Genomic DNA, 24,516 nt, shown 5'->3' with positions numbered 1-24,516 from the left:
AGTCGAGGGGGGAGGTAAAGCGACAAGTGTAGCATCTCTTGCAGTTGCAAGGGAAAATGCCCGGGGAGGGAGTGGTACGGGTGAGAAGGGAAGAATTGACCAGGGAGTTGCGGCGGGAGCGGTCTTTGCGGAAGGCAGACATTGGGGAGGAGATGGGAAGATGTGGTGAGTGGTGGGGTCACATTGGAGGTTGCGAAAATGACGGAGGACTATTTGTTGTATGTGACGGCTGGCAGGTGAAAGGTGAGGACTAGGGGGACTCTGCCCTTGTTTCGAGTGGGGGGATGGGGAGAGAGAGCAGTGTTACTGGGTATTGAAGAGACCCTGGTGAGAGCCTCATCTATAGTAGGGGAGGGGAACCCCTGTGCCTGAAGAATGAGGACATTTCCGATACCCTGGTGTGGAACACCACATCCTGGGAGCAGATGCGGCGTAGACGGAGGAATTGGGAGTAGGGGATGGTGTCCTTACAGGAAGCAGGGTGGGAAGAAATGTAACCCAGATAGCCATGGGAGTCAGTGGGTTTATAGTGGATGTCGGTCAGAAGTCTATCACCTGCGATGGAGATAGTGAGGTCAAGAAATGGTAGGGAAGTGTCAGAAATGGTCCAGGTGTATTTGAGTGCCGGATGGAAGTTAGTGGTGAAGTGGATGAAGTCAGTCAGTTGTGTGTGGGTGCAGGAGGTAGCACCAAAGCAATCGTCGATGTAGTGGAGGTAGAGGTCGGGGATGGGGCCCTGGTACGTCTCGAACTCATTGGGCACGGAACTCATTGAAGTGGGGACGGAGGGGGACAAAGGTAAGGCCTCTGCTGAGGACAGACTGAAGACGGCAGTGTGGGTGGGGAAGAGCTGGGGTCACATGTTTTGAGGGGGACGGGGAAGACCCAGTGGAGCAGCCACTGAGGTTACCAGGGTTAGGGGGACTAACACTAGGACCCAGCGCTGTCAAACCCAGGGGAGTGGGAGTTAGCAGCGTGGAGGCTTCAGGCCCGGTGCTGAGTCCAGGTAAGGCGACGGCTGCGGGCTGCTGGGGGCGGTGGAATGGCCAGGGTCAGTGGATTCGGGCAGTAGAGACCGGGTCGGCGGGCGATGCGTGGGAGGTCCCGGTGGGCGGATGGTCAGTGGGGCGGCGCGGTTCTGTCCTCAGCAGAGGCCTCACCTTCATCCCCCTCCATCCCCACCTCAATGTAGCTGATCTATATCCCGTTTGACAGTCTTTGTTATTGTACCTGCTGCTATTACCTACTCTGGCAGCTCATTCAACAAACCCCCCACCCTCTGTGTAAAAGTTGCCCCTCAGGTTCCTAATAAACCTTTCCCCCTTCACACTTTGAACTAAATAGCCTGAAGAAAGGTTCCGACCCAAACGTTGTCTGTCCATTCCCTCCGCAGATGCTGCCTGACCCGTTGAGTTCCTCCAGGACTCTGCGGTTTGCTCATGATCTCAAGATGGAAAAATCAAAGACTACAGGGCTTTAAGGTGAGTGGGCAAAGTTTAAAGGAGATGTGTGGGGCAATTTATTTTACACAGAGGGTGGTGGGAGTTAGCAGCGTGGAGGCTTCAGGCCCGGTGCTGAGTGGGTGCCTGGAACATGCTGATGGAGGCAGATACGATAGTGGTGTTTAATAGACTTTCGGCTAAGCACATGGATGTGCAGGGAATAGAGGGATATGGGTAATGTTCAGGCAGATGAGGGTTGGTCTTGGCATCATGTACGGCATAAACATTGTGGGCCGAAGGGCCCGTCGTTGTGATGTACTGCTCTATGTTTAGTATAGCGTAGTTTAGAGATACAGCGCGGAAAGAGGCCCTTCGTCCCACCGGGTCCGCGCCGACCAACAATAACCACACATTAACACCACCTTACACCCACTAGGGACAATTGACACTTATACCAAGCCAATTAACCTACAAACCTGTACGTCTTTGGAATGTGGGAGGAAGCAGAAGATCTTGGAGAAAACCACGCAGGTCACGGGGAGAACGTACAAACTCCGTACAGACAGCACCCGTAGTCAGGATCGAACCTGGGACTCTGACGCTGTAAGTACTGTAAGGCAGCAACTCCACCACTGTGCCAGCGTGTTCTCTGTTCTATGCAAAGCATTTGAAAGTTGCAGATTAAATTTGTTGGAAACAGATATGGCCAGAGGACTTTGATTTTCTTGTTTACAGAAAAGTAGAGGAGAGGTGAACGAGATTGCGGCCTTGGACACAGCCAGTGTGTGGGGTGGGGATGACAGTCCTATCAACGTTGCCACAATGGGAATGATACCTGACCACAGAGTAACAGATAACAAACCTCACCAGCCTATCGCAGGCGCAATATACAGGGCTGCATAGATTAAACAGGGAACAATAGGCATCATTTCAAGACATAGATTAATCATTAATCATTGATGGTTGGCCTCGAGGTTTACAGCCACTGTCTGAGCCCCAAAGTCAGACACTTGGTGGTATTAACCCCAAAGTCACTCCTTGTAGCAACGGTCCCAGCATGCGGCTGGCTTGGAGTGCGACATAGTGCCGAATGTGGTGTGTAGTCTATTAAAGTTAATCAATTAGGGGTGGAAGAGCGGCACTGCTGTCTTACAGCGCCAGAACGCCAAGTTCGATCCCGACCTCGGTTGCTGCCTGTGTGGAGTTTGCACGTTCTCCTTGTGACCGCACAGGTTTCCTCCGGGTGCTCCGGTTTCCTCCCACATCCCAAAGACAATGTGGGTTTATTGGTTAATTGGCCCTAGTGTGTAGGGAGTGGATGAGAAACATAGAAAATACGTGCAGGTGTAGGCCATTCGGCCCTTTGAGCCAGCACCGCCATTTAATATGATCATGGCTGATCATTCCATGTTCAGTACCATGTTCCTGCTCTTTTTTCCCCATATCCATTGATTCCTTTAGCCCTAAGAGCTACATATAACTCTCTCTTGAAAACCTCCAATGAATTGGCTTCCACTGCCTTCTGTAGCAGAGAATTCCACAATTCCAGATTCACAACTCTGGATGAAAAGGTTTTCCTCATCTCAGTACTAAATGGCCTGCCCCTTATTCTTAAACTGTGACCCCTGGTTCTGGACTCCCTTAACATGGGGAACATTGTTCCTGCATCTAACGTCCAATCCCTTAAGAATTGTATTTGTTTCTATAAGATGCCCTCTCATCCTTCTAAAATCCAGTGAATACAAGCCCAGTCGACCCATTCTTTCCTCATAGGTACTCATTTGGACTATCCACCCACAGTTTGAGCACCTGCAGATCTGCAAGCTAAGGAAGTCACTGGGGGATTAAGCCTTCAGTGTTTAGATTATATAAATAGTCAGAAGAGTCTCGACCCGAAACGCCCCCTCCAGAGATGCTGCCTGTCTTGCTGAGTTATTCCAGCATTTTGTGTCCATCTTTGATTAAATGGGGGATCAGTATCATAGTCACGGTTGAGGGTGGTGGTGGAGGCAGATATGATAGTGGCATTTAAGAGACCTGCAGATAGGCAAATGGATATGCAGGGAATGAGGGTTATGGATCATTTGCAGGCAGATGGTCCTGGCATCATGTTCGACATTGCTGGTTGAAGGGCCTGTTCGGTACTGTATTATTCAACGTTCTATGTTCTAATATTCTCAGATGACCAAGGAACCAACCTGGCAGTGCTCCGTCTGAAGAAGGGTCTTGACCAGAAATGTCACCTATTCCTTTTCTCCAGAGATCCTGTCTGACCCGCTGAGTGACTCAGCGTTTTGGGTCTACCAGAGGTCATAGGTTTAAGGTGAGTAGGGGGGGATGTGGGGATTAACGCTAGCCTGAGGGCAAGATTTTCACACAGTGAGTGGTGGGTGAATGGGATAAGCTGCCAGAGGAGGTAGTTGAAGCAGGTATTATAACAATATTTAAAATACATTTAGATAAGTGCATGGATAGGAAAGGTTTAGAGGGATATGGGCCAAATGCAGGCCGGTGGGATGAGCATAGATGGGGCATTTTTGTCGGCATGGGCAAGTCGGGCTGAAGGGCCTATTTCAATGCTGTACCACTATGACTCTTTGACCGACGAGATCGACAAAAACCTGAAGCAGCATCTCAACCTGAAACATCATCTATCCATGTTCTGCAGAGATGCTGCCTGGCCCATTGAATTGCTCCAGCACCTTGTATCGATGGTTGAGATGAAGGGAGCCATCCTATCAGTTACTGAAAGCACATATGGTAGACTGTCTTTAGTTTAATGGCGTAGTTAGGAAAAAGGGAAGTATAACGGGATCTGGGGTCCTTGTTCATCAGTCTATGAAAGTAAGCATGCAGGTACAGCAGGCAGTGAAGAAAGCGGATGGCATGTTGGCCTTCATAACAAGAGGAGTTGAGTATAGGAGCAAAGAGGTCCTTCTGCAGTTGTACAGAGCCCTGGTGAGACCACACCTGGAGTATTGTGTGCAGTTTTGGTCCCCTAATTTGAGGAAGGACATTCTTGCTATTGAGGGAGTGCAGCGTAGGTTTACAAGGTTAATTCCCGGGATGGCGGGACTGTCATATGCTGAGAGCAGCTGGGCTTGTACACTCTGGAGTTTAGAAGGATGAGAGGATATCTCATTGAAACATATAAGATTGTTAAGGGTATGGACACGCTAGAGGCAGGAAACATGTTCCCGATGTTGGGGGAGTCCAGAACCAGGGACCACAGTTTAAGAATAAGGAGAAAGCCATTTAGAACGGAGACAAGGAAACACTTTTTCTCACAGTGGTGAGTCTGTGGAATTCTCTGCCTCAGAGGGCGGTGGAGGCAGGTTCAGGGATAGCGGAGTCAGGGGATATGGGGATAAGGCAGGAACGGGGTACTGATTGGGGATGATCAGCCATGATCACATTGAATGGCGGTGCAGGCTCGAAGGGCCGAATGGCCTACTCCTGCACCTATTGTCTATTGGTTAGTTTATTTGAGAGCTACAGCGTGGAAACAGGCCCTTCGGCCCACTGGGTCCGCGCTGACTTGCGATCCCTGCACATTAACACAATCCTACACCCACTAGGGACAATTTTTACATTTACCAAGCCGATTAACCTACAAACCTGCAAGTGTTTGGAGTGCGGGAGGAAACCGAAGATCTCGGAGAAAACCCCCCCAGGTCACGGGGAGAACGTACAAACTCCGTAAAGACAGCACCGGTAGTCGGGATCGATCCCGGGTCTCCGGTGCTGCATTCGCTGTAAGGCAGCAACTCTACCGCTGCGCCACCGTGAACGCCGTCCTGAGGGAGTGGTCTCCTCTGTTGGGCAGCAGAGTGCACTACCGACCTATTGCAATGTGTTTCAAGAAGTTGCCAGTGAATTTATTCTCTTTTTCAGCAAAAACAAAGTTGTCACCGGTACAATCAGATTGCAACACCACAACCACCCCAAACACCCAGATCTTTCCTCTCCGCTGCCAGAGTCAATCATTGTTAATAGTTAACGTTCCCACTTTTGGTTGGATATCCACATCAGTAAATTGAGTCCCGCATTTTAGCAACATTTCCATTTGACAACTTAATTTTACATTGTTTCTCCCGCTTGCTAACTCACGATTACCCACATTGAAAAAAATTCGGAATGAATTGATATTCCCATTGTGAAAAACCGTTGTGAAGTGTGTGTGTTTATTTAGCCTGAGATCCAGCCAAAATAGAAAGAATTGGATAAAGTGTTTCTATTTGTTTGCACTGATTAAAAAAATATCAGACATGACCGTGTCCAAATTTAACAGAAGCAAATTTAAAAAATAATAATAATGTGCTTTTAATAATTTGCCAGGGAGGAGGATTGCAACATGTCCCTGTGCACAATAAACCTGGGGTCATTTGCCTTCACCGCAGGCAGGCTAATGAAAATTGAGTACTTAGACCCTGGGACCAGGGATTGCGGCTTTTCAACCAGGTGGAGCAGCTCCACAGAATACAGCGGAGAGGGGTGAAAAGAAATGCTGTTGTTTTCTGCATGAAATAAACTGTAAGTAAAACAGGATTGTACCATGGACCTTCGTATTGATACAGAGTTACTTTGAGTGCAATGTAATCTTAACACAAATAATCTGGTCCATTCTCTTATCAAGTTGTTGCACCGTACACAGAGTTTTCTATCAGCTGGGCCGATGCATGGATAGGAAAGGTTTAGAGGGATAAGGGTCAGACAGGAGCAAGTGGGACTATTGTAGATGGGGCATATTGGTCAGCATGGTCATGTTGGTCCAAAAGGGCCTGTTTCCGAGCTGGGTAAACCTGGTGACTCGCTACCACCCTATTCTGCAAAGTGCCAGTCTCTGCCAGTTGCAAGCAATTGATGGCAAATTTTCCTCTTCGATCACTTCTCACTCTCGGGCCACTCCCTGGCCCGTCTGTGGTCTCCGGCTCTCTGCAAGGAGCAACGCCATCGCTGCATCAGTGATTGAACTAAACTAAACTGAAATATCATCAGAGACCCCACAACCACCCTGGCCACACTCTCATCTCGCTGCTACCATCAGGAAGAAGATACAGGAGCCTGAAAAGCGTAACCTCCAAGTTCAAGAACAGCTTGTTCAAGAAAGAACTGCCGATGCTGGATAATCGAAGGTAGACAAAAATGCTGGAGAAACTCAGCGGGTGAGGCAGCATCTATGGAGCAAAGGAAATAGGCAACGTTTTGGGTTGAGACCCTTCTTCAAAAACAGCTGGTTCCCTACAACCATCAGGCTCTTGAACACTGTACAACACTAACCTCAGCAACTGTGACCTTCTATGGACTGTGTGTTTGGTTGCACTACCGACTTCATTATGATTATTGTCTGGTTACCTAATATTACTTCTTATTTATTTTCTGTATTATTGTATATTTATCTGTGTGTCATTGCATTAATTGGACTGTAAAGCAAGTAAGAATTTCATTTTTCTGTTGCTGGTGCATATGACAATGAAACACGCTTGACTCTTGACAAGAGTCCGAGAACACTGATGCTATTATAAAGAAAGCACATCAGCGCCTCTACATCCTGAGAAGATTACGGAGAGTCGGTTTGTCAAAGAGGACTCTCTCTAACTTCTACAGGTGCAGAGTAGAGAGCATGCTGACTGGTTGCATCATGGTTTGGTACGCCAACTTGAGCGCCCTGGAGCGGAAAAGACTACAAAAAGCAGTAAACATTGCCCAGTCCATCATCGGTCTGGCCTACTCCTGCACCTATTTTCTATGTTTCTAAGAGGGAGTGTCCAGGGTGCGACTCGTCCTTGATTATGCTGCTGGCCTTGCCGAGGCAGTGTCAGGTTTCAATGGAGTCAATGGAAGGGAGGTTGGTTTGTGTGATGGTCTGGGCTGCGTCCACAATTCGCTTCGATTTCTTGCGGTCTTGGATGGAGCCGTTCCCAAACCAAGCTGTGATGCTTCCCGAAAAAATTATACCACGTTGCATCTATAGAAGTTGATGAGAGTTGTAGGGACTTGCCAAACTTCTTAAGCCTTCCAGGGAAGTAGAGGCGTTGGTGTGCTTTCTTGGTTCTCGGTAAACCAGATTCTGTTTACACAGCGAATAGTTCTTTTACTTGGTTGGTGAGTTGGAATGACAGTAATGTGGAAATCCCACTCACGTTTTTACACTGGGACACCATTGCCCTTTGTGACATTGCACACTAGCTGGTAATTCTGTTTAGTTTCTTTAATATCACACTTTCTTAGTTTAGTTGTGTAGAGATCACATGTACAGAGATACAATGAAGAGCTTGTTCTGGGTGCTATCCAGTCATATCACACTGTACATGAGTACAATGGATGCTCTTCTGGAACAGCATGGAGTAGCCATCTTGCAACGTCCAAGTCTGTGAAAAGTCTGATCTTGTTCCAAGAAGATCTACAATTCCTTATTTCCTCATGTTAAGGCCCGGTGTCCTGGCGGCACTGTAGGGGTGGGCCTGGCCCAGCGAGATGCCGTCGGCTCCATCCACCGCTGCTCCGTGCAGCTGCCGCAGTCTGTGCTCCATCACCCGCCCGGCTGCAGGAGGGTCTCCCGCGGCCACCTCCGCAGGCACCAGCACGCACGGTCACCGCAGACCCACCGTCCATCCGTCACCTCCACCAACGCCATCGCCTACGACCACCGCAAACCCGCCGCCCATTCATTGCCTACAGCAGCCGCCCCCTCTGCTCCCGTGTGGCAGAGTCTCCAGGTCCCGCTTCCCGAGCCGGCCACAGAACTTTAGGGAGGTTTCCGCGCGCACGGGAGGTGAGGTCACGGACCATTCACAGCCCCAGGCTTTCCCCGTCAACTCCCACCGCTGCCGATATTGTTGTTGGTAGCTCTGAAAATGATCACAATGCTTTTGTGACCACACTAATGTTTTCCTAACACTAATGTTGTCTGAAGAAGGGTCCCGACCCCGAAACGTCACCTACCCATGTTCTCCTGAGATGCTGAGTTACTCTAGCAATGTTACAACATTTTGAGATTTAATAAATCAAGTCTGCAATGTATCCCACCAGAATTTGACACCTAATTCATTTTCATATCTTCAATATTGAAAAGGTTATGGCCATTTTCATACTCGGAAATTAGCATATTGTTCCCTATTGCTTTTCCATTGACTTAACACAAAAGCTGTGATCGAGGGCAGTCAAAAGCCCATAACTTTCTTAACAATTAAGAGAACTGAAATAAAATTTCAATTATTATAGATTGAAGCATTTTTTTAAAGAAATATGAAACAATCTTACTTGGATAACCTGAAATTAAAGCATGTAATTAGTTTAACAAGGAACTGCAGATGCTGGAAAATGGAAGGTACACAAAAAAGCTGGAGAAACTCAGCGGGTGCAGCAGCATCTATGGAGCGAAGGGAATAGGCATCGTTTCGGGCCGAAACTTTTCGGCCCGAAACGATGCCTATTCCCTTCGCTCCATAGATGCTGCTGCACCCGCTGAGTTTCTCCAGCTTTTTTGTGTACCATGTAATTAGTTTGTTACCTAATTATAGCTAATTACAAAATTCAATTACTGGATCTAAACATCTATCCATTTCTTAAGAAAAGGTTAACATTTTTAAATAGCCTAAGTGTCCAAATAACAGTCACACAAGAATTCACAATATAACATGATTTTTAAATCTCACTGTCATGAATTTATAGGCCAAATGGAAGAAATTTAATGTTTAATTCCTGTAAATTAATGGCCATTTTAATCATCTTGCGAGTGGGTTTTTGTGGAACGCGATCGATTGGAACGTTGCGGTTGCAGTGAATTTAAACCCCATATCGGCAGGAAAAATACTGCCGGTTTGTATGGGTCCAAAATCACATTTTCGCCAAGGAAATGTTGATTAAAGTCATCCTAAGAAGCAAGTTTATATGTAAAATACACGACACATTATATTTTGTCCCCTACATAGATCCGTCCCGTTGTCGGCGTTGACGGCATTAGAAGTCGCTTTTTTATTTTACGATTAACGATTAAATTGTCCCGCGATTTTTTCTTTAAACTTCCGAGAACGATAGTTGGAACGATTTTTCTGCAGCAGCTGGCAGGACGAGAAAATATATTCAAGATTCAAGATCAAGAGAGTTTATTGTCATGTGTCCCTGATAGGACAATGAAATTCTTGCTTTGCTTCAGCACAACAGAACATAGTAGGCATGACTACAGAACAGATCAGTGTGTCCATATACCATTGTATAAATATATACACACATGAATAAATAAACTGATAAAGTGCAAATAACAGATAATGAGTTATTAATGTTCAGAGTTTTGTCCGAGCCAAATTTAATAACCTGATGGCTGTGGGGAAGTAGCTATTCCTGAACCTGGTCATTGCAGTCTTCAGGCTCCTGTACCTTTTACCTGAAGGTAGCAGGGAGATGAGTGTGTGGCCAGGATGATGTGGATCCTTGATGAGCCTTTTTGAGGCAGCGACTGCGATAGATCCCCTCGATAGAATGGAGGTCAGAGCCGATGATGGACTGGGCAGTGTTTTTTAGTCTTTTCCTCTCCAGGGCGCTCAAGTTGCCGAACCAAGCCACTATGCAACGGGTCAGCATGCTCTCTACTGTGCACCTGTAGAAGTTAGAGAGAGTCCTCCTTGACAAACCGACTCTCCGTGATCTTCTCAGGAAGTAGAGGCGCTGATGTGCTTTCTTAATAATAGCATCAGTGTTCTCAGACCAGGAAAGATCTTCAGAGATGTGCACGCCCAGGAATTTGAAGCTCTTGACCCTTTCAACCATCGACCCGTTAATATAAACGGGACTGTGGGTCCCCATCCTACTCCTTCCAAAGTCCACAATCAGTTCCTTGGTTTTGCTGGTGTTGAGGGCCAGGTTATTGCGCTAGCACCATATGGACAGTCGCTCGATCTCTCTTCTATATTCTGACATCCCCATCAGTGATACGTCCCACAACAGTGGTGTCGCCAGCTAACTTGATGATGGAGTTCGCACTGTGACTGGCTATGCAGTCATGAGTATAGAGTGAGTACAGCAGGGGGCTGAGCACGCAGCCTTGAGGTGCTGCCGTGCTGATTGTTATCGAGGCTGACACATTTCCACCAATACGAACAGACTGTGGTCTGTGAATGAGGAAGTCGAGGATCCAATTGAAAGAGGGATGCGCAGAGATCCAGTTCTGCGAGTTTGGTAACCAGCTTGGAGGGGATGATTGTGTTAAATATATATTGGGCAGACAGGAGAAAACTGCATTTTAATCCCGCCCCCCCCCCCCCCTCAAAGGCGCCAAAGTCGCGCACACGGCCAGTGGCAGAACTGCAGCGCCGCTGAAGGTAAGTATTGTAACATACCTAGTTACTCCAGTACTTTGCATCTATTTCTAATACTTTCCTTGTTGTCTTCCGTTTATTGCAGAGTTGCTCCATGACAACAAGCTACTTTAAAAATGTCAAATTCTGTTGTCCTGCGGCGTTTCAATTCTCTGGGAGAAGACAATAAAGCATTTCAGGCAGAGTACTTAGGTAACTAAACTTCCAGCGGTAACAGTAACAAGTACCTGTGTCAAACGTCCCAGTCTATCCAACATCTCCCTGTACCTCAAGCCCACACACCCACGTAACATCCGAGTGAATCTCGTCTGCTCCATATCCAACTTAAGAGCATATTTATTGATATTTATTTTCTCCCCCTTGGCGGCACCGTGGCGCAGCGGTAGAGTTGCTGCCTCACAGCACCAGAGACCCGGGATCGATCCTGACAACAGGTGCTGTCTGTACGGAGTTTGCACGTTCTCCCCGTGTCCCACGTGGGTTTTCTCCGGGTGCTCTGGTTTCCTCCCACACTCCAAAGACATACAAGTTTGAAGGTTAATTAGCTTCGGTATAATTGTAAATTGTCCCTAGTGTGTGTAGGATAGTGCTAGTGTACGGGGATCGCTGGTCGGCACAGATTTGGTGGGCCAAACGGCCTGTTTCCGTGATATATCTCTAAACTAAACTAAACTAAAAATTGCCATCCATTGGCAGAATAATAGCTGCTTCATGTCACTACAAAATAAGCCCTCTGGGCGTTTATTAATTTTAATCAGGCTTGATGTGTAGGAAGGAACTGCAGATGCTGGTTTACACTGAAGATGGACACAAAATGCTGGAGTAACTCAGTGGCACAGGCATAATCTCTGGAGAGAAGGAATGGGTGATGTTTCGGGTCAAGACCCTTCAGTCTGAAGAAGGGTCTCAACCCAAAACGTCGCCCATTCCTTCTCTCCAGAGATGCTGCCTGTCCCACTGAGTTACTCCAGCATTTTGTGTCTATCTTAATCAGGCTTGAGCTGATTGTGAATGAAATTACATGAGTCTCTGCCTAGTTTCTGACATCTACACCCTGATTCTACACTCTTGTATACTTACTGTACACGGCAAGATAGAGAGACTACAGTGAACCCTGGCATTAACAGACCTCTATATAGTGGATTTTAGTTATAGCGGACTGAGGATCCCGATGCCCAGCGGGCTGGGTCCATGTGGCGGAAGCTTCCGGTTGCGTGAGTGTAGAGAGGGAGTAGCATGAAGGCAGCATGAGTACCGGGGGCTCCCCGGCCTGTGTTCCCGCTCCTTCAATGGTGCTTTATTTTCACGTGTGCAAAACATGGTGAAATCCAATTTTGAGTCGCCAGATTTAGTGCCATTTCCAAAGATCCACAGATTGAAAAGTTTCATTGCCCTGTTTCATTCAACACGGCATTCAAAGAAATATCTGATGACATCAAGTCCTACACTGCACTACAGTTTAATGAAGTGAAAGTGTGCAGTCAGAAAACGGAGAAAACTAGGCGCAAGCGAAGGGTTCGTAATAAAGCCAAACCACTGTCGGTGGTAGATGAAGCCTTGCCGATTGAAAAGCTGTGAGACATCCCCCCTAGTGTGTAGGGAGTGGATGACAAAGTGGGATAACATAGAACTAGTGCGAATGGGTGATCGATGGTCGGCGTGGACTCGGCAGGCCGAAGGCCCTGTTTCCATGTCGTACCTTTCAATCCATTCAATCATGGTAGAGTCAGAAATAGAACATCTTTACTGAAGGCGGTACCTCTCAGGTTAACTACGGTACAACAATGTATGTAATGACTACAAGCGCAAATCAAGCGTGAATAATATGCTGACGTCCCTCGGATGGGATACCCTGGAGCTCCGCAGAATCAGGCTAAGACATTGCAATTTACAAGGAGATTCACAAATTCACGCCGTCATCCCAGAGCACCAACTGCCACGAAACAAGACAAAATAACGGTCTCTACATCATCAACCGGCTAAATTTCAATAAACCTCGCGACCAATATTCCTTTTACCCAAGGACGATAAGGGAAAGGAATAGGTTACCACCCGACACACGCGCTGCTCCCGATGTTAAGTCATTTAAAAAGGGGATTGAGCAACTAGATCTCCTCAACTTGGTCAAAAAGGCCCACTTCAAAATGTAATCGCTACTCTACTCACTCCGACCCGCGCGAGATAACCACTGATGCGGTGTTTGTGCAGTAATCAACCAGAACCAGAACCTCCCCCCCACTCCCCACGCCACCGTTTCTTCCCACCCATCCTTGGGTTAAACTTGTTCATATTTACCCCCTTCACTTGGTTATAGCGGACAATCGGCAATAACGGACTCAATCCCCCCTCCATGGTCCATTATAGCCAGGGTTTACTGTACACACACATCTGCTATGGTGTCTGTGCTTCTATATAAGCCTGGCTAGGGGACCTTAGACATTATTTCCCATTGAAAGTGACACGTAAGTGCAAGTTGTTGCTTCTTTATTTTGTCGTCTAACAGACTTCTTTTCTTACAGATATTGATGGTCCTGGTCAAAGGTGAGTATGCTGACATATTTTACTGATAAAATGCTTATAAAATGAAGTGCTTTATCAAATGGAGTTTTTGAAATGGAAATGATTTCCTCTCGTTTACCTCGTGTCCGGTTGCTTTTTTGCAGAAACGTTTACACCGTAAATGGAAACCACTCGTCAAAATCCAAGGATAACAATGAAAATTTGTAAGCTCAGTTCAAATATTCTGCACACAGTGACATGGGAATTTTGCTAGTGGTCTCATTTCAGTTTAATCATATTGTGCCTCCCTTTGTGTTAATTGACATGATTTTATTGCATTTAAAGATCAGCATCGAAGAAAAAAGATCGCATCAAGATCGGCTTTTTTCAGCTGGTAATTTTGGATTCTCTTTATTGATTTCTGTACTGTAAATACTGTACGAACAGTGACAAAGATTCCAAGTTGAGGTACTGCGAGCTCCTTAGTGGCAAAAATGACCTGGGATTCCATCCTGACCTCAGGTGCTGTCTGTGAGTGGAGTTTACACGTTCTCCCTGTGACCGCGTGGGTTTCCTCCGGGTGCTCCAGTTTCCTCCCACATCCTAAAACATGTGGGTTTGTAAGTTAATTGGCCCTCTGTAAATTTCCCCCTAGTGTGTAGGGAGTGAATGAGAAAGTGGGATAACATAGAACTAGTGTGAACGGGTGATCGAAGGTCGGCACGGACTCGGCTGACCGAAGGGCCTGTTTCCTTGTCGTACCTTTCAATTAACTCAATCATGGTTGCAGGAGGGCTGTGATTGGAAACTAAATATTCCAGGATTTCGTTGCTTCAGGTGTGATAGAATTGGAGGGGCAAGAGGTGGAGGTGTTGCATTGCTTATCAGGGAAGATATTACAGCAGTGCTTTGGCAGGATAGATTGGAGGGCTCATCTAGGGAGGCTATTTGGGTGGAACTGAGAAATGGGAAAGGGGTAGCAACACTTATAGGGGTGTATTATAGACCGCCAAATGGGGAGCGAGAATTGGAAGAGCAAATATGTAAGGAGATTGCAGATATTAGTAGTAAGCACAAGGTAGTGATTGTGGGAGATTTCACTTTTCCACACATAGACTGGGAAACACATTCTGTAAATGGACTGGATGGTTTGGAGTTTGTAAAATGTGTGCAGGATAGTTTTTTGCAGCAATACATAGAGGTACCAACTAGAGAGGGGCGGTGCTGGACCTCCTGTTAGGAAATGAGACGGGTCAGGTGGCAGAGGTATGCGTTGGGGATCAGTTCGGGTCCAGTGATCACAATACCATTAGTTTCAATATAATGATGGAGAGGGTCAGAACTGGACCTAGGGTTGAGATTTTTGATTGGAGAAAGGCTAACTTTGAGGAGATGCGAAAGGATTTAAAAGGAGTAAATTGGGACATTTTGTTTTATGGGAAAGATGTGGAAGAGAAATGGAGGACATTTAAAGGTGACATTTTAAGAGTACAGAATCTTTATGTCCCTGTTCGGTTGAAAGGAAATAGTAAAAATTGGAAAGAGCCATGGTTTTCAGGGGAAATTTTACAGGGTTCGGAAAAAGAGAGAGATCTACAATAATTATAGGCAGCATGGAGTAAATGAGGTGCTTGAGGAGTATAAAGAATGTAAAAAGAATCTTAAGAAAGAAATTAGAAAAGCTAAAAGAAGATATGAGGTTCCTTTGGCAAATAAGGTGAAAGTAAATCCAAAGGGTTTCTACAGCTATATTAATAGCAAAAGGATAAAGAGGGATAAAATTGGTCCATTAGAGAGTCAGAGTGGACAGCTATCTGCAGAGCCAAAAGAGATGGAGGAGATATTGAACAATTTATTTTCTTCGGTATTCACCAAGGAGAAGGATATTGAATTATGTGAGGTAAGGGAAACAAGTAGAGTAGCTATGGAAACTATGAGATTCAAAGGAGAGGAAGTACTGACACTTTTGAGAAATATAAAAGTGGATAAGTCTCCAGGTCCGGACAAGATATTCCCTAGGACATTGAGGGAAGTTAGTGTAGAAATAGCAAGGGCTATGACAGGAATATTTCAAATGTCATTAGAAACGGGAATAGTGCCGGAGGATTGGCGTACTGCGCATGTTGTTCCATTGTTTAAAAAGGGTTCTAAGAGTAAACCTAGCAATTATAGACCTGTTAGTTTGACGTCAGTGGTGGGCAAATTAGTGGAAAGGATACATAGAGATATTATATATAAGCATCTGGATAAACAGGGTCTGACTAGGAACAGTCAACATGGATTTGTGCCGGGAAGGTCATGTTTGACTAATCTTCTTGAATTTTTTGAAGAGGTTACTCGGGAAATTGATGAAGGTAAAGCAGTGGATGTTGTATATATGGACTTCAGTAAGGCCTTTGACAAGGTTCCTCATGAAAGGTTGGTTAAGAAGGTTCAATTGTTGGTATTAATGGTGGAGTAGCAAGATGGATTCAACAGTGGCTGAATGGGAGATGCCAGAGAGTAATGGTGGATGGCTGTTTGTCAGGTTGGAGACCAGTGACTAGTGGGGTGCCACAGGGATCTGTGTTGGGTCCACTGTTGTTTGTCATGTACATTAATGATCTGGATGATGGTGTGGTAAATTGGATTAGTAAGTATGCAGATGATACTGATAGGTGGTGTTGTGGATAATGAAGTAGATTTTCAAAGTCTACAGAGAGATTTATGCCAGTTGGAAGAGTGGGCTGAAAGATGGCAGATGGAGTTTAATGCTGATAAGTGTGAGGTGCTACATCTTGGCAGGACAAATCAAAATAGGACGTACATGGTAAATGGTAGGGAATTGAAGAATGCAGTTGAACAGCGGGATCTGGGAATAACTGTGCACAGTTCCCTGAAGGTGGAATCTCATGTAGATAGGGTGGTAAAGAAAGCTTTTGGTGTGCTGGCCTTTATAAATCTGAGCATCGAGTATAAAAGTTGGGATGTAATGTTAAAATTGTACAAGGCATTGGTGAGGCCAATTCTGGAGTATGGTGTACAATTTTGGTCGCCTAATTATAGGAAGGTTGTCAACAAAATAGAGAGAGTACAGAGGAGATTTACTAGAATGTTGCCTGGGTTTCAGCAACTAAGTTACAGAGAAACGTTGAACAAGTTAGGTCTTTATTCTTTGGAGCGCAAAAGGTTAAGGGGGGACTTGATAGAGGTCTTTAAAATGATGAGAGGGATAGACAGGGTTGACGTGGATAAGCTTTTCCCACTGAGAGTAGGGAAGCTTCAAACAAGAGGACATGACTTGAGAATTAAGGGACAGAAGTTTAGGGGTAACATGAGGGGGAACTTCTTTACTCAGAGAGTGGTAGCTGTGTGGAATGAGCTTCCAGTGAAGGTGGTGGAGGCAGGTTCAATTTTATCATTTAAAAATAAATTGGATAGTTATATGGACGGGAAAGGAATGGAGGGTTATGGTCTGAGTGCAGGTAGATGGGACTAGGGGAGAATACGTGTTCGGCATGGACTAGAAGGGCCGAGATGGCCTGTTTCCGTGCTGTAATTGTTATATGGTTATATGGTTATATGGTAGAGTCAGAAATAGAACATTCTTTAATGAAGGTGGTACCTCTCAGGATAACTGGTGTCTGGGTTCAACAATGTGTCAAGAGTCATACCATATGGTACAAATCAGTTCCTAAATGTATCAGACACATGGACTGATACACCGGAAATACACTGGGACGCATACACATACAAGGCACACCGAAACATGGAGAAACACAGACACAGGAGATATGTTCATTTGAAAAGACACAATAAGTGCTGGAGTAACTCAGCGGGTCAGGCAGCATCTCTGGAGAACATGGATAGGTGACGTTTCACAGAGTGCTGGAGTAACTCAGCGGGTCAGGCAGCATCTCTGGAGAACATGGATAGGTGACGTTTCACAGAGTGCTGGAGTAACTCAGCGGGTCAGGCAGCATCTGTGGAGAACATGGATAGGTGACGTTTCACAGAGTGCTGGAGTAACTCAGCGGGTCAGGCAGCATCTGTGGAGAACATGGATAGGTGACGTTTCAGTTTCAGACCCTTCTTCACACTGATTACAGGGACCTGAAACATCACCTATCCATGTTCTTCAGAGATGCTAGACAAAAGTGCTGGAGAAACTCAGCGGGTGCGGCAGCATCTATGGAGCGAAGGAAATAGGCAACGTTTCGGGCCGAAACCGTTCTTCAGACTCCATAGATAGATGCTGCTGCACCCGTTGAGTTTCTCCAGCACTTTTGCCAACCTTCGATTTTCCAGCATCTGCAGTTCCTTCTTGAACATTCTTCAGAGATGCCGCCTGACCCGCTGAGCTACTCCAGCACTCTGTGAAACGCTACCTATCCATGTTCTCCACAGATGCTGCCTGACCCGCTGAGTTACTCCAGCACTGTGTGAAATGTCACCTATCCATGTTCTCCACAGATGCTGCCTGACCCGCTGAGCTACTCCAGCACTCTGTGAAACGCTACCTATCCATGTTCTCCACAGATGCTGCCTGACCCGCTGAGTTACTCCAGCACTGTGTGAAATGTCACCTATCCATGTTCTCCACAGATGCTGCCTGACCTGCTGAGTTACTCCAGCACTCTGTGAAATGTCACCTATCCATGAGATCCAGAGATGTTTGCCGACCCACTGAGTTACTCTAGCACTTTTCTTTAGAGTCATTCTTTGGTAAACCAGCATCTGCAGTTCCTTGTCCCTGCTGATATCATTATTATATATTGTGTGTATTCCCATGTGATTGATTCTTCATCAAAATTTAACAGCGCTTTATTCAAGGAATGGGAAATATCATTCATTATTGGGCGGCACGGTGGCGCAGCGGTAGAGTTGCTGCCTTACAGCGCCAGAGACCCGGGCTCGATCCCGACTATGGGTGCTGTCTGTACGGAGTTTGTACATTCTCCCCGTGACCTGCGTGGGTTTTCTCTGAGATCTTCAGTTTCCGCCCACACTCCAAAGACCTACAGGTTTGTAGGTTAATTGGCTTGTTATGAATGTAAATTGTCCCCACTGTGTGTTAGTGTGTGGGGGTCTCTGGTCGGTGCTGACTCAGTGGGCCCGAAGAGCCTGTTTCTGCGCTGTATCTCTAAACTAAACTAAACTAATCTGTGCTGCTAAGAATACAATTTGCAAACTGCTTCCCACAAGTTTCACAGGATTACCCAATGTGGGAGGGTGGCAGTGATGAGGAAAGACTGGCTTGCATTGTCATGGTCACACAAGACATGGACGTGACTTCTGGCAGGGAGGACCTAACTATTTCCTTTGTCTGACTGAGTCACACTGAGGCTGTGAAATGAAAGATGCTTCAGCGGTGTGTCAGGTATCAGTTGACTGATTGTCTGCTGGGCACTATGAACAACATTTAAAAGACACTTGGACAGGCATGTGGACAGGACAGGTTTGGAGGAATGTTGGCCAAACGTGGGCAGGTGGGACTCGTGCAGGCGGGACGGGCAAGGGCAAGTTGGGCCAAAGGGCCTGTTTCCACACTGTATGACTCTACATCCATGAACAGGTTGTGTGATGAATAACACACACACATTTACCAGTTTGCATGGTGTGTCACAGTTGTGGTTTAGCAATTGCACATTTTTCTGCAAATGGAATAAAAGAGTTAATATTTCTTGACATGTGACACTTCACGTATACAGTTATTATTCCCTGACATGTAACATGTCACATTCACAGTAGGAAACATAGAAACATAGAAAATAGGTGCAGGAGGAGGCCATTCAGCCCTTCGAGCCAGCCCCACCATTCATTGTGATCATGACTGATCGTCCCCAATCAATAACCCGTGCCTGCCTTCTCCCCATATCCCTTGATTCCACTAGCCCCGAGAGCTCTATCTAACTCTTATTCTCTTATTATTCCCTGACATGTAACATGTGATGTGAACAGTGATTGTTTCCCAGACATGTAATGCTTCATGTGTACAGTGATTATTTCTCTGACATGTAACATTTCACATGTGCAGTGATGATTCCATAACATGTAACACGTGTACAGTGAATATTTTACTGACATGTAGCACTTCACGTGTACAGTGACTATTCACTGACATGTAAATTTCACGTGTTCTCTGATTATTCACTGAAATGTCACGCTTCACATGTACAGTGACTATTCACTGACCTGTCATGCTTCATGTTGCCTACTACAGTTTCGGTTTGCCTCCTGCTACGAGGTGACTCTGATGGTGTTTGGGGGTGTGTGCGCTCTGCTTCACGGGGTTGCCCAGCCGGCAGTGCTGCTGGTGTTTGGGCTGTTAACGGACACCTTCATTGCCTACGACATCGAGTTACAAGAACTCAAGGACACACGTAAACACTGCGACAATAACACCATCAATTGGGTCAACGGGTCAGAATACCTCAATCAGCATAACGAGACCATGTCCTGTGGGTAAGTTGGAGATGATCTTTCATATCCCTTCCTACTTTTGCCTGTTGTACATCACTCGATGACATGCCAAGTATTAGATGGTACCTAGAGTGCCGGTGCAGGATTCCCAAAAGGTTCAGTTGCAGGTTCAATAATTAGTAAGGAAGGCAAATACAATGTTAGCATTAATTTCGAGAAGACTACAAATATAAAAACAGGGATGCAATGCTGAGGCTTTGAAAGGCGCTGGTCAGAACGCATTTGGAGTATTGTGAGCAGTTCCAGGCCCCAGATATGAGGAAGGATGTGCTGGCATTGGAGAGGGTCCAGAGGAGGTTTACGAGAATGATCCTGGGGTTGACTTGGTTGACATATGATGAGCGTTTGACGGCATTGGGCCTCTATTCGCTGAAGTTTAGACGGATGAGGGGGGATCTCATTGAAACTTACCACACAGTGAAAGGCCTGGATAGGGTGGATGTAGAAAGACTGTAGAAAGACTAGTGGGAGAGTCTACAACCAGTGGGCATGGCCTCTGAATCAAAGGACGCACCTTTAGAAAGATGAGGTGGAGTTTCTTGAGTCAGAGTGTGGTGAATCTGTGGAATTCATTGCCACAGATGGCCAAGTCATTGGGTATTTTTAAGGCGGAGATTGACAGATTCTTGATTAGTAAGGTTGTCAAGGGTTATGGGGAGAAGTCAGGAGAATGGGGATGAGAAGGAAAGATAGATCAGCCATGATGGAGTAGACTCGATGGACTGAAAGGCGTAAGTCTGCTCGTAAAACTTATGAATGAATTTGTAGAAGGCTTGTTGTTAGTCCTAGAGTCTAAGCAGTGGCTCAACTTGCCCACGCCGACCAGGATGCCCCATTTAAGCTAATCCTGTGACGGTGATTCTATGGTTATGAAAGTATTGGAAGAAATCACTGCCTGAGTGGAAGGACAAAGAACACTTGAGGACAGGTGTGTTACAGATGTGCAAGAAAGGTGGTGTTCGATGAAGTGGAGCTGGCTGAAGAAGTGCCTCGACCCGAAATGTCACCCATTCCTTCTCCCCTTCTCTCCATTCCTTCTGTCCCGCTGAGTTACTCCAGATTTTTGTGCCTATCTCTGGTGTTCGATGAATGTGGGTCATTTTCTAAATTTAAACAAGCACAATCATTGTGAGACACGTCCTATGCAAGAGTATATGTTGTAAGAAACCTGAAAATCTTGTGCGACAGGATTTGCTTATTAACCTTTAAGCAGAATTAAATAATTGTCAGCGTAATGACATTCACTATTAATTAATGTATCAGAATATTGTAGATTAGTGTCACTCATTTCATGAGTCATGCTTCTGTAGTTACGCCCACTAGCTTTTCAGTTATCACGGCTTGCTGGATACTTCTAGTGTAAGTTGAACGTGCAAGTGTGAAGTCGTGCTTGCTATGTAGTAAATAAAGTATTTGGATCTTTATCTTGGTGTAAGGCTTCTGTTATTGTATGGTCATCACTCAACAAATATATTGGTTTATATATTTGATCTCTATTTCAGCAAAGTCTATACATTAAGTTATGATGTAAATACGAATGAAAAATAACATTGCTAACTATGTTTAACTCTGCCAACTGGATGCCTGGCGTAACAATAAAAGGAAATGTGGATTTTGTAACCTTTGCTTCTTTTTTCAGGATCTTAAACATTGAAAAAGAAATGACCATGTTTGCTTATTATTACGTTGGAATAGGATGCTCTGTGTTACTTTTGGGCTACTTCCAAGTAAGTTACGGACCTGACCTTCAATTCAGCACTTCAACTCCCCATCCCATTCCGTATCCGATCTCTCTGTCCTGGGTCTCCTCCATGGCCAGAGCGAGCACCACCGGAAATTGGAGGAACAGCACCTCTTATTCCGCTTGGGGAGTCTGCATCCTGGTGGCATGAACTTTGAATTCTCCCAATTTTGTTAGCCCTTGCTGTCTCCTCCCCTTCCTATCTCTCCCTCAGCCCTTGGGCTCCTCCTCCTCCTTTTTCCTTTCTTCTCCCCGCCCCCCGCACCCCCCATCAGTCTGAAGAAGGGTTTCGGCCCAAAACGTTGCCTATTTCCTTCGCTCCATAGATGTTGTTGCACCCGCTGAGATTCTCCAGCATTTTTGTGTACCTTCAATTTCAACCGATGATCAAACATTCAAACACTCTTGACTCTTGGAACTTGAGAGATTTGTTAAACCATGTTTAAGTTGAAAATATTTCCTGTTCTGCAATAATGGAGAGATATTTTCACTCAACCCAACCAGACAGAACAAAATATTTTAACAAATAAATCTTTGTTACTGTTTCATAGAAACATAGAAATTAGGTGCAGGAGTAGGCTATTTGGCCCTTCAACCCAGCACCGCCATTCAATATGATCATGGCTGATCATCCAAAATCAGTGCCCCGTTCCTGTTTTCGCCCCATATCCCTTGAGTCCTATCTAACTCTCGAAAACATCCAGTGGCAGAAAATTTCACAGATTCACAACTCTGTAGGTAAAAAAGGATTTCCTCACCTCAGTCCTAAATGGCCTTCTTAAACTGTGACCCCTGGTTCTTGACTCCTCCAACATTTTTTCTGCATCTAGCCGTTCCAATCCCTTAAGAATTTTATATGTTTCTATAAGATCCCCCTCATCCTTCTAAATTCCAGTGAATACAAACCCAGTCAACCCATTCTTTCATCGTATGTCAGTCCCGCCATCCCAGAAATTAACCTGGTGACCCTACGCTGCACTCACTCAATAGCAAGAATGTCCTTCCTCAAATTAGGAGACCAAAACTGCACACAATACTCTCGATGCAGTCTCACCAGGGCCCTGTTTGATTAAAGATGTTTCATCTCTGTTTGCTAGATCTGTTTCTGGGTCACTGCAGCTGCACGTCAGACCCAGAAAATCCGCAAGGCTTACTTCCGGCAGATCATGAGGATGGAGATGGGTTGGTTTGACTGTAATTCCGTTGGAGAATTGAACACACGGATGTCAGAGTAAGCGTGCTATCTTCATGAAACACTCCAGACTAATTCCCTGTCTCGGTCTGATCCTGGGTAGCATTACACACCTGTACACACACCTGGGTAGAACACATACCTGGATCATCGCACCTGTTGATCATCCCCCAGTACTCCCTCTGCCCCCCCCCCCCCACTCCCCTCTCGTCTAACAGCTTGTCATGAACTATCTCTAACTCTCGGTAGAGTTGCTGCCTGACAGCGCTTGCAGCGCCGGAGACCCGGGTTTGAACCTGACCACGGGTGCTGCCTGTACGGAGTTCGTACGTTCTCCCCGTGACCGCGTGGGTTTTCTCCAAGATCTCCAAGTTTTCTCCAAGATCTTTGGTTTCCTCCCACACTCCAAAGACGTACAGGTTTGTCAGTTAATTGGCTTGGCGTAAGTGTAGATTGTCATAAGATCGTGAGATCATGGGTGATAGTTGTAGAAATCCATCAAGTCTACTCTGCCATTCAATCATGGCTGATTTATCTCTCCCTCCTAACCTCATTCTCCTGCCTTCTCCCCAGAACCTCTTGACACCTGTACTAATGTCCCTAGTGTGTGTAGGGTAGTGTTAATGTGCGGGGATCGCTGGTCGGTTCGGACTTGGTGGGCCTAAGGGCCTGTTTTTGCGCCGTGTCTCTAAACTAAAATCTCCCGTATCTTTATTCTCCCGCATGTGCTGCAGTATACAGGGAATGTTTGCTGAAGTTTCCTTCAGTTTATCTGAAGGATGGCACAGTGGCGCAGGGTTAGAGCTGCAGCCTTATTCACTCCTGATTATGGGTGCTATCTGTGTGGAGTTTGTACATTTTCCCTGTGACCGCGTGGGTTTTCTCTGGGTGCTCTGGTTTCCTCCCACATTCCACAGACGTGCCCAAAACGTCATCTGTCAATTCCTTCCACAGATGATGCCTTGACCCGCTGAGTTACTCCAGCATTTTGTATTCTGTTCAAGCTAGTAATTGGATAGGATTGGATTGGATTCAGTTTTATTGTCATTGCACTTTTCAGTGCAACAAAATGGTTTAGCCTGCAGTCATAACATAGAATAATAACAAAACAAACACTCAACACAGTTTAAAGTCCCAAAGTCAATGTCTCTTCCCTCCTTGCTCTCCCTCTGCGCCGAGGCAATCCAAGCCTCCGATGTTGAGACCCCGCTGGGTGATGGTGTGCAAGTCCCGCGGCTGAATCCGAGCTCTGTAAACGGGCCGGTTCAAACTCCGCGGCCCAGGGCGGTCGAAGCTGCCGCCCTCCAGTCCAGCGGACGCAGCTGTAGTTGCGGGAGCTCCGGAAAAACAGGTCACCAACCTGTGACCTGCGAGCTCCCGACGATGTTGTCCATTGGCCCGCGGCCGAGCCTCCAAGGCTCCAAAGTCGGGTCGGAAGTTGGGTCGGACCGCAACCACAGCCCCGAAGTTGGCCAGCCTCGCGTTGGTAAGTCCTGGCTCTGCCTCCGGAGCCTCGAGGTCGGTCCCAGTTGGAGGCCACAAGCTCCGCGATAGGCCTCAGCGCAGACGGACACGGAGACTGCGGCAAGAAAGGTCGCATCCCCCCCGAAGGAAGAGTCAAAAAACATGTTACACCCACCCCCCCTCCACATACACAACTAAATAAACCGAAATAAACTGTAAAAACGGGACAAAAGAAAACAAAAAAAGACAAACGGACTGCAGGCGAGCCGCAGCTGCAAGGCAGCGCCACCACTTCTCTTGTGTCTCTGGGATACAGGGCATCAGTGACTTTTAAGCGTTCCTTCGTGCCTATATTTTTATTTTAAATTAGTTTAGAAATACAGCGTGGAAACGGGCCCT

At 46.2% G+C, this 24,516-nt stretch overlaps 1 protein-coding gene across 6 annotated transcripts in view; it reads left to right on the top strand.

Moving 5' to 3' along the window:
• Window positions 1-1,390: 1,390 nt before the first annotated feature.
• abcb11 (ATP binding cassette subfamily B member 11) overlaps window positions 1,391-24,516 on the top strand; it is an 83,502-nt gene continuing 60,376 nt past the window's right edge. For 2 of the 6 annotated variants that reach the window (XR_004412508.1, XM_033023658.1), the window contains exons 1-10: window positions 1,391-1,481; window positions 3,624-3,765; window positions 5,843-5,975; window positions 10,845-10,951; window positions 13,279-13,300; window positions 13,423-13,482; window positions 13,604-13,652; window positions 19,461-19,702; window positions 21,360-21,447; window positions 22,559-22,692. Coding sequence is in view for 5 of the 6 variants with exons in the window: in XM_033023658.1 (XP_032879549.1) it covers window positions 10,876-10,951; window positions 13,279-13,300; window positions 13,423-13,482; window positions 13,604-13,652; window positions 19,461-19,702; window positions 21,360-21,447; window positions 22,559-22,692 (671 nt within the window). In the remaining variant the exon portion in view is untranslated. Of the gene's footprint in view, window positions 1,482-1,988; window positions 2,046-3,623; window positions 3,766-5,765; window positions 5,976-10,844; window positions 10,952-13,278; window positions 13,301-13,422; window positions 13,483-13,603; window positions 13,653-19,460; window positions 19,703-21,359; window positions 21,448-22,558; window positions 22,693-24,516 lie in introns of those variants that run through there. The other 4 variants (XM_033023662.1, XM_033023659.1, XM_033023661.1 and 1 more) reach the window with 4 other exon arrangements.

This window comes from Amblyraja radiata, chromosome 7 (genome assembly GCF_010909765.2).
Source record: "Amblyraja radiata isolate CabotCenter1 chromosome 7, sAmbRad1.1.pri, whole genome shotgun sequence".
In the NCBI taxonomy this organism is placed as follows: domain Eukaryota; kingdom Metazoa; phylum Chordata; class Chondrichthyes; order Rajiformes; family Rajidae; genus Amblyraja; species Amblyraja radiata.
Note: the sequence above shows the minus strand (reverse complement) of the source record. Positions and strands in the feature narration are given on the sequence as shown.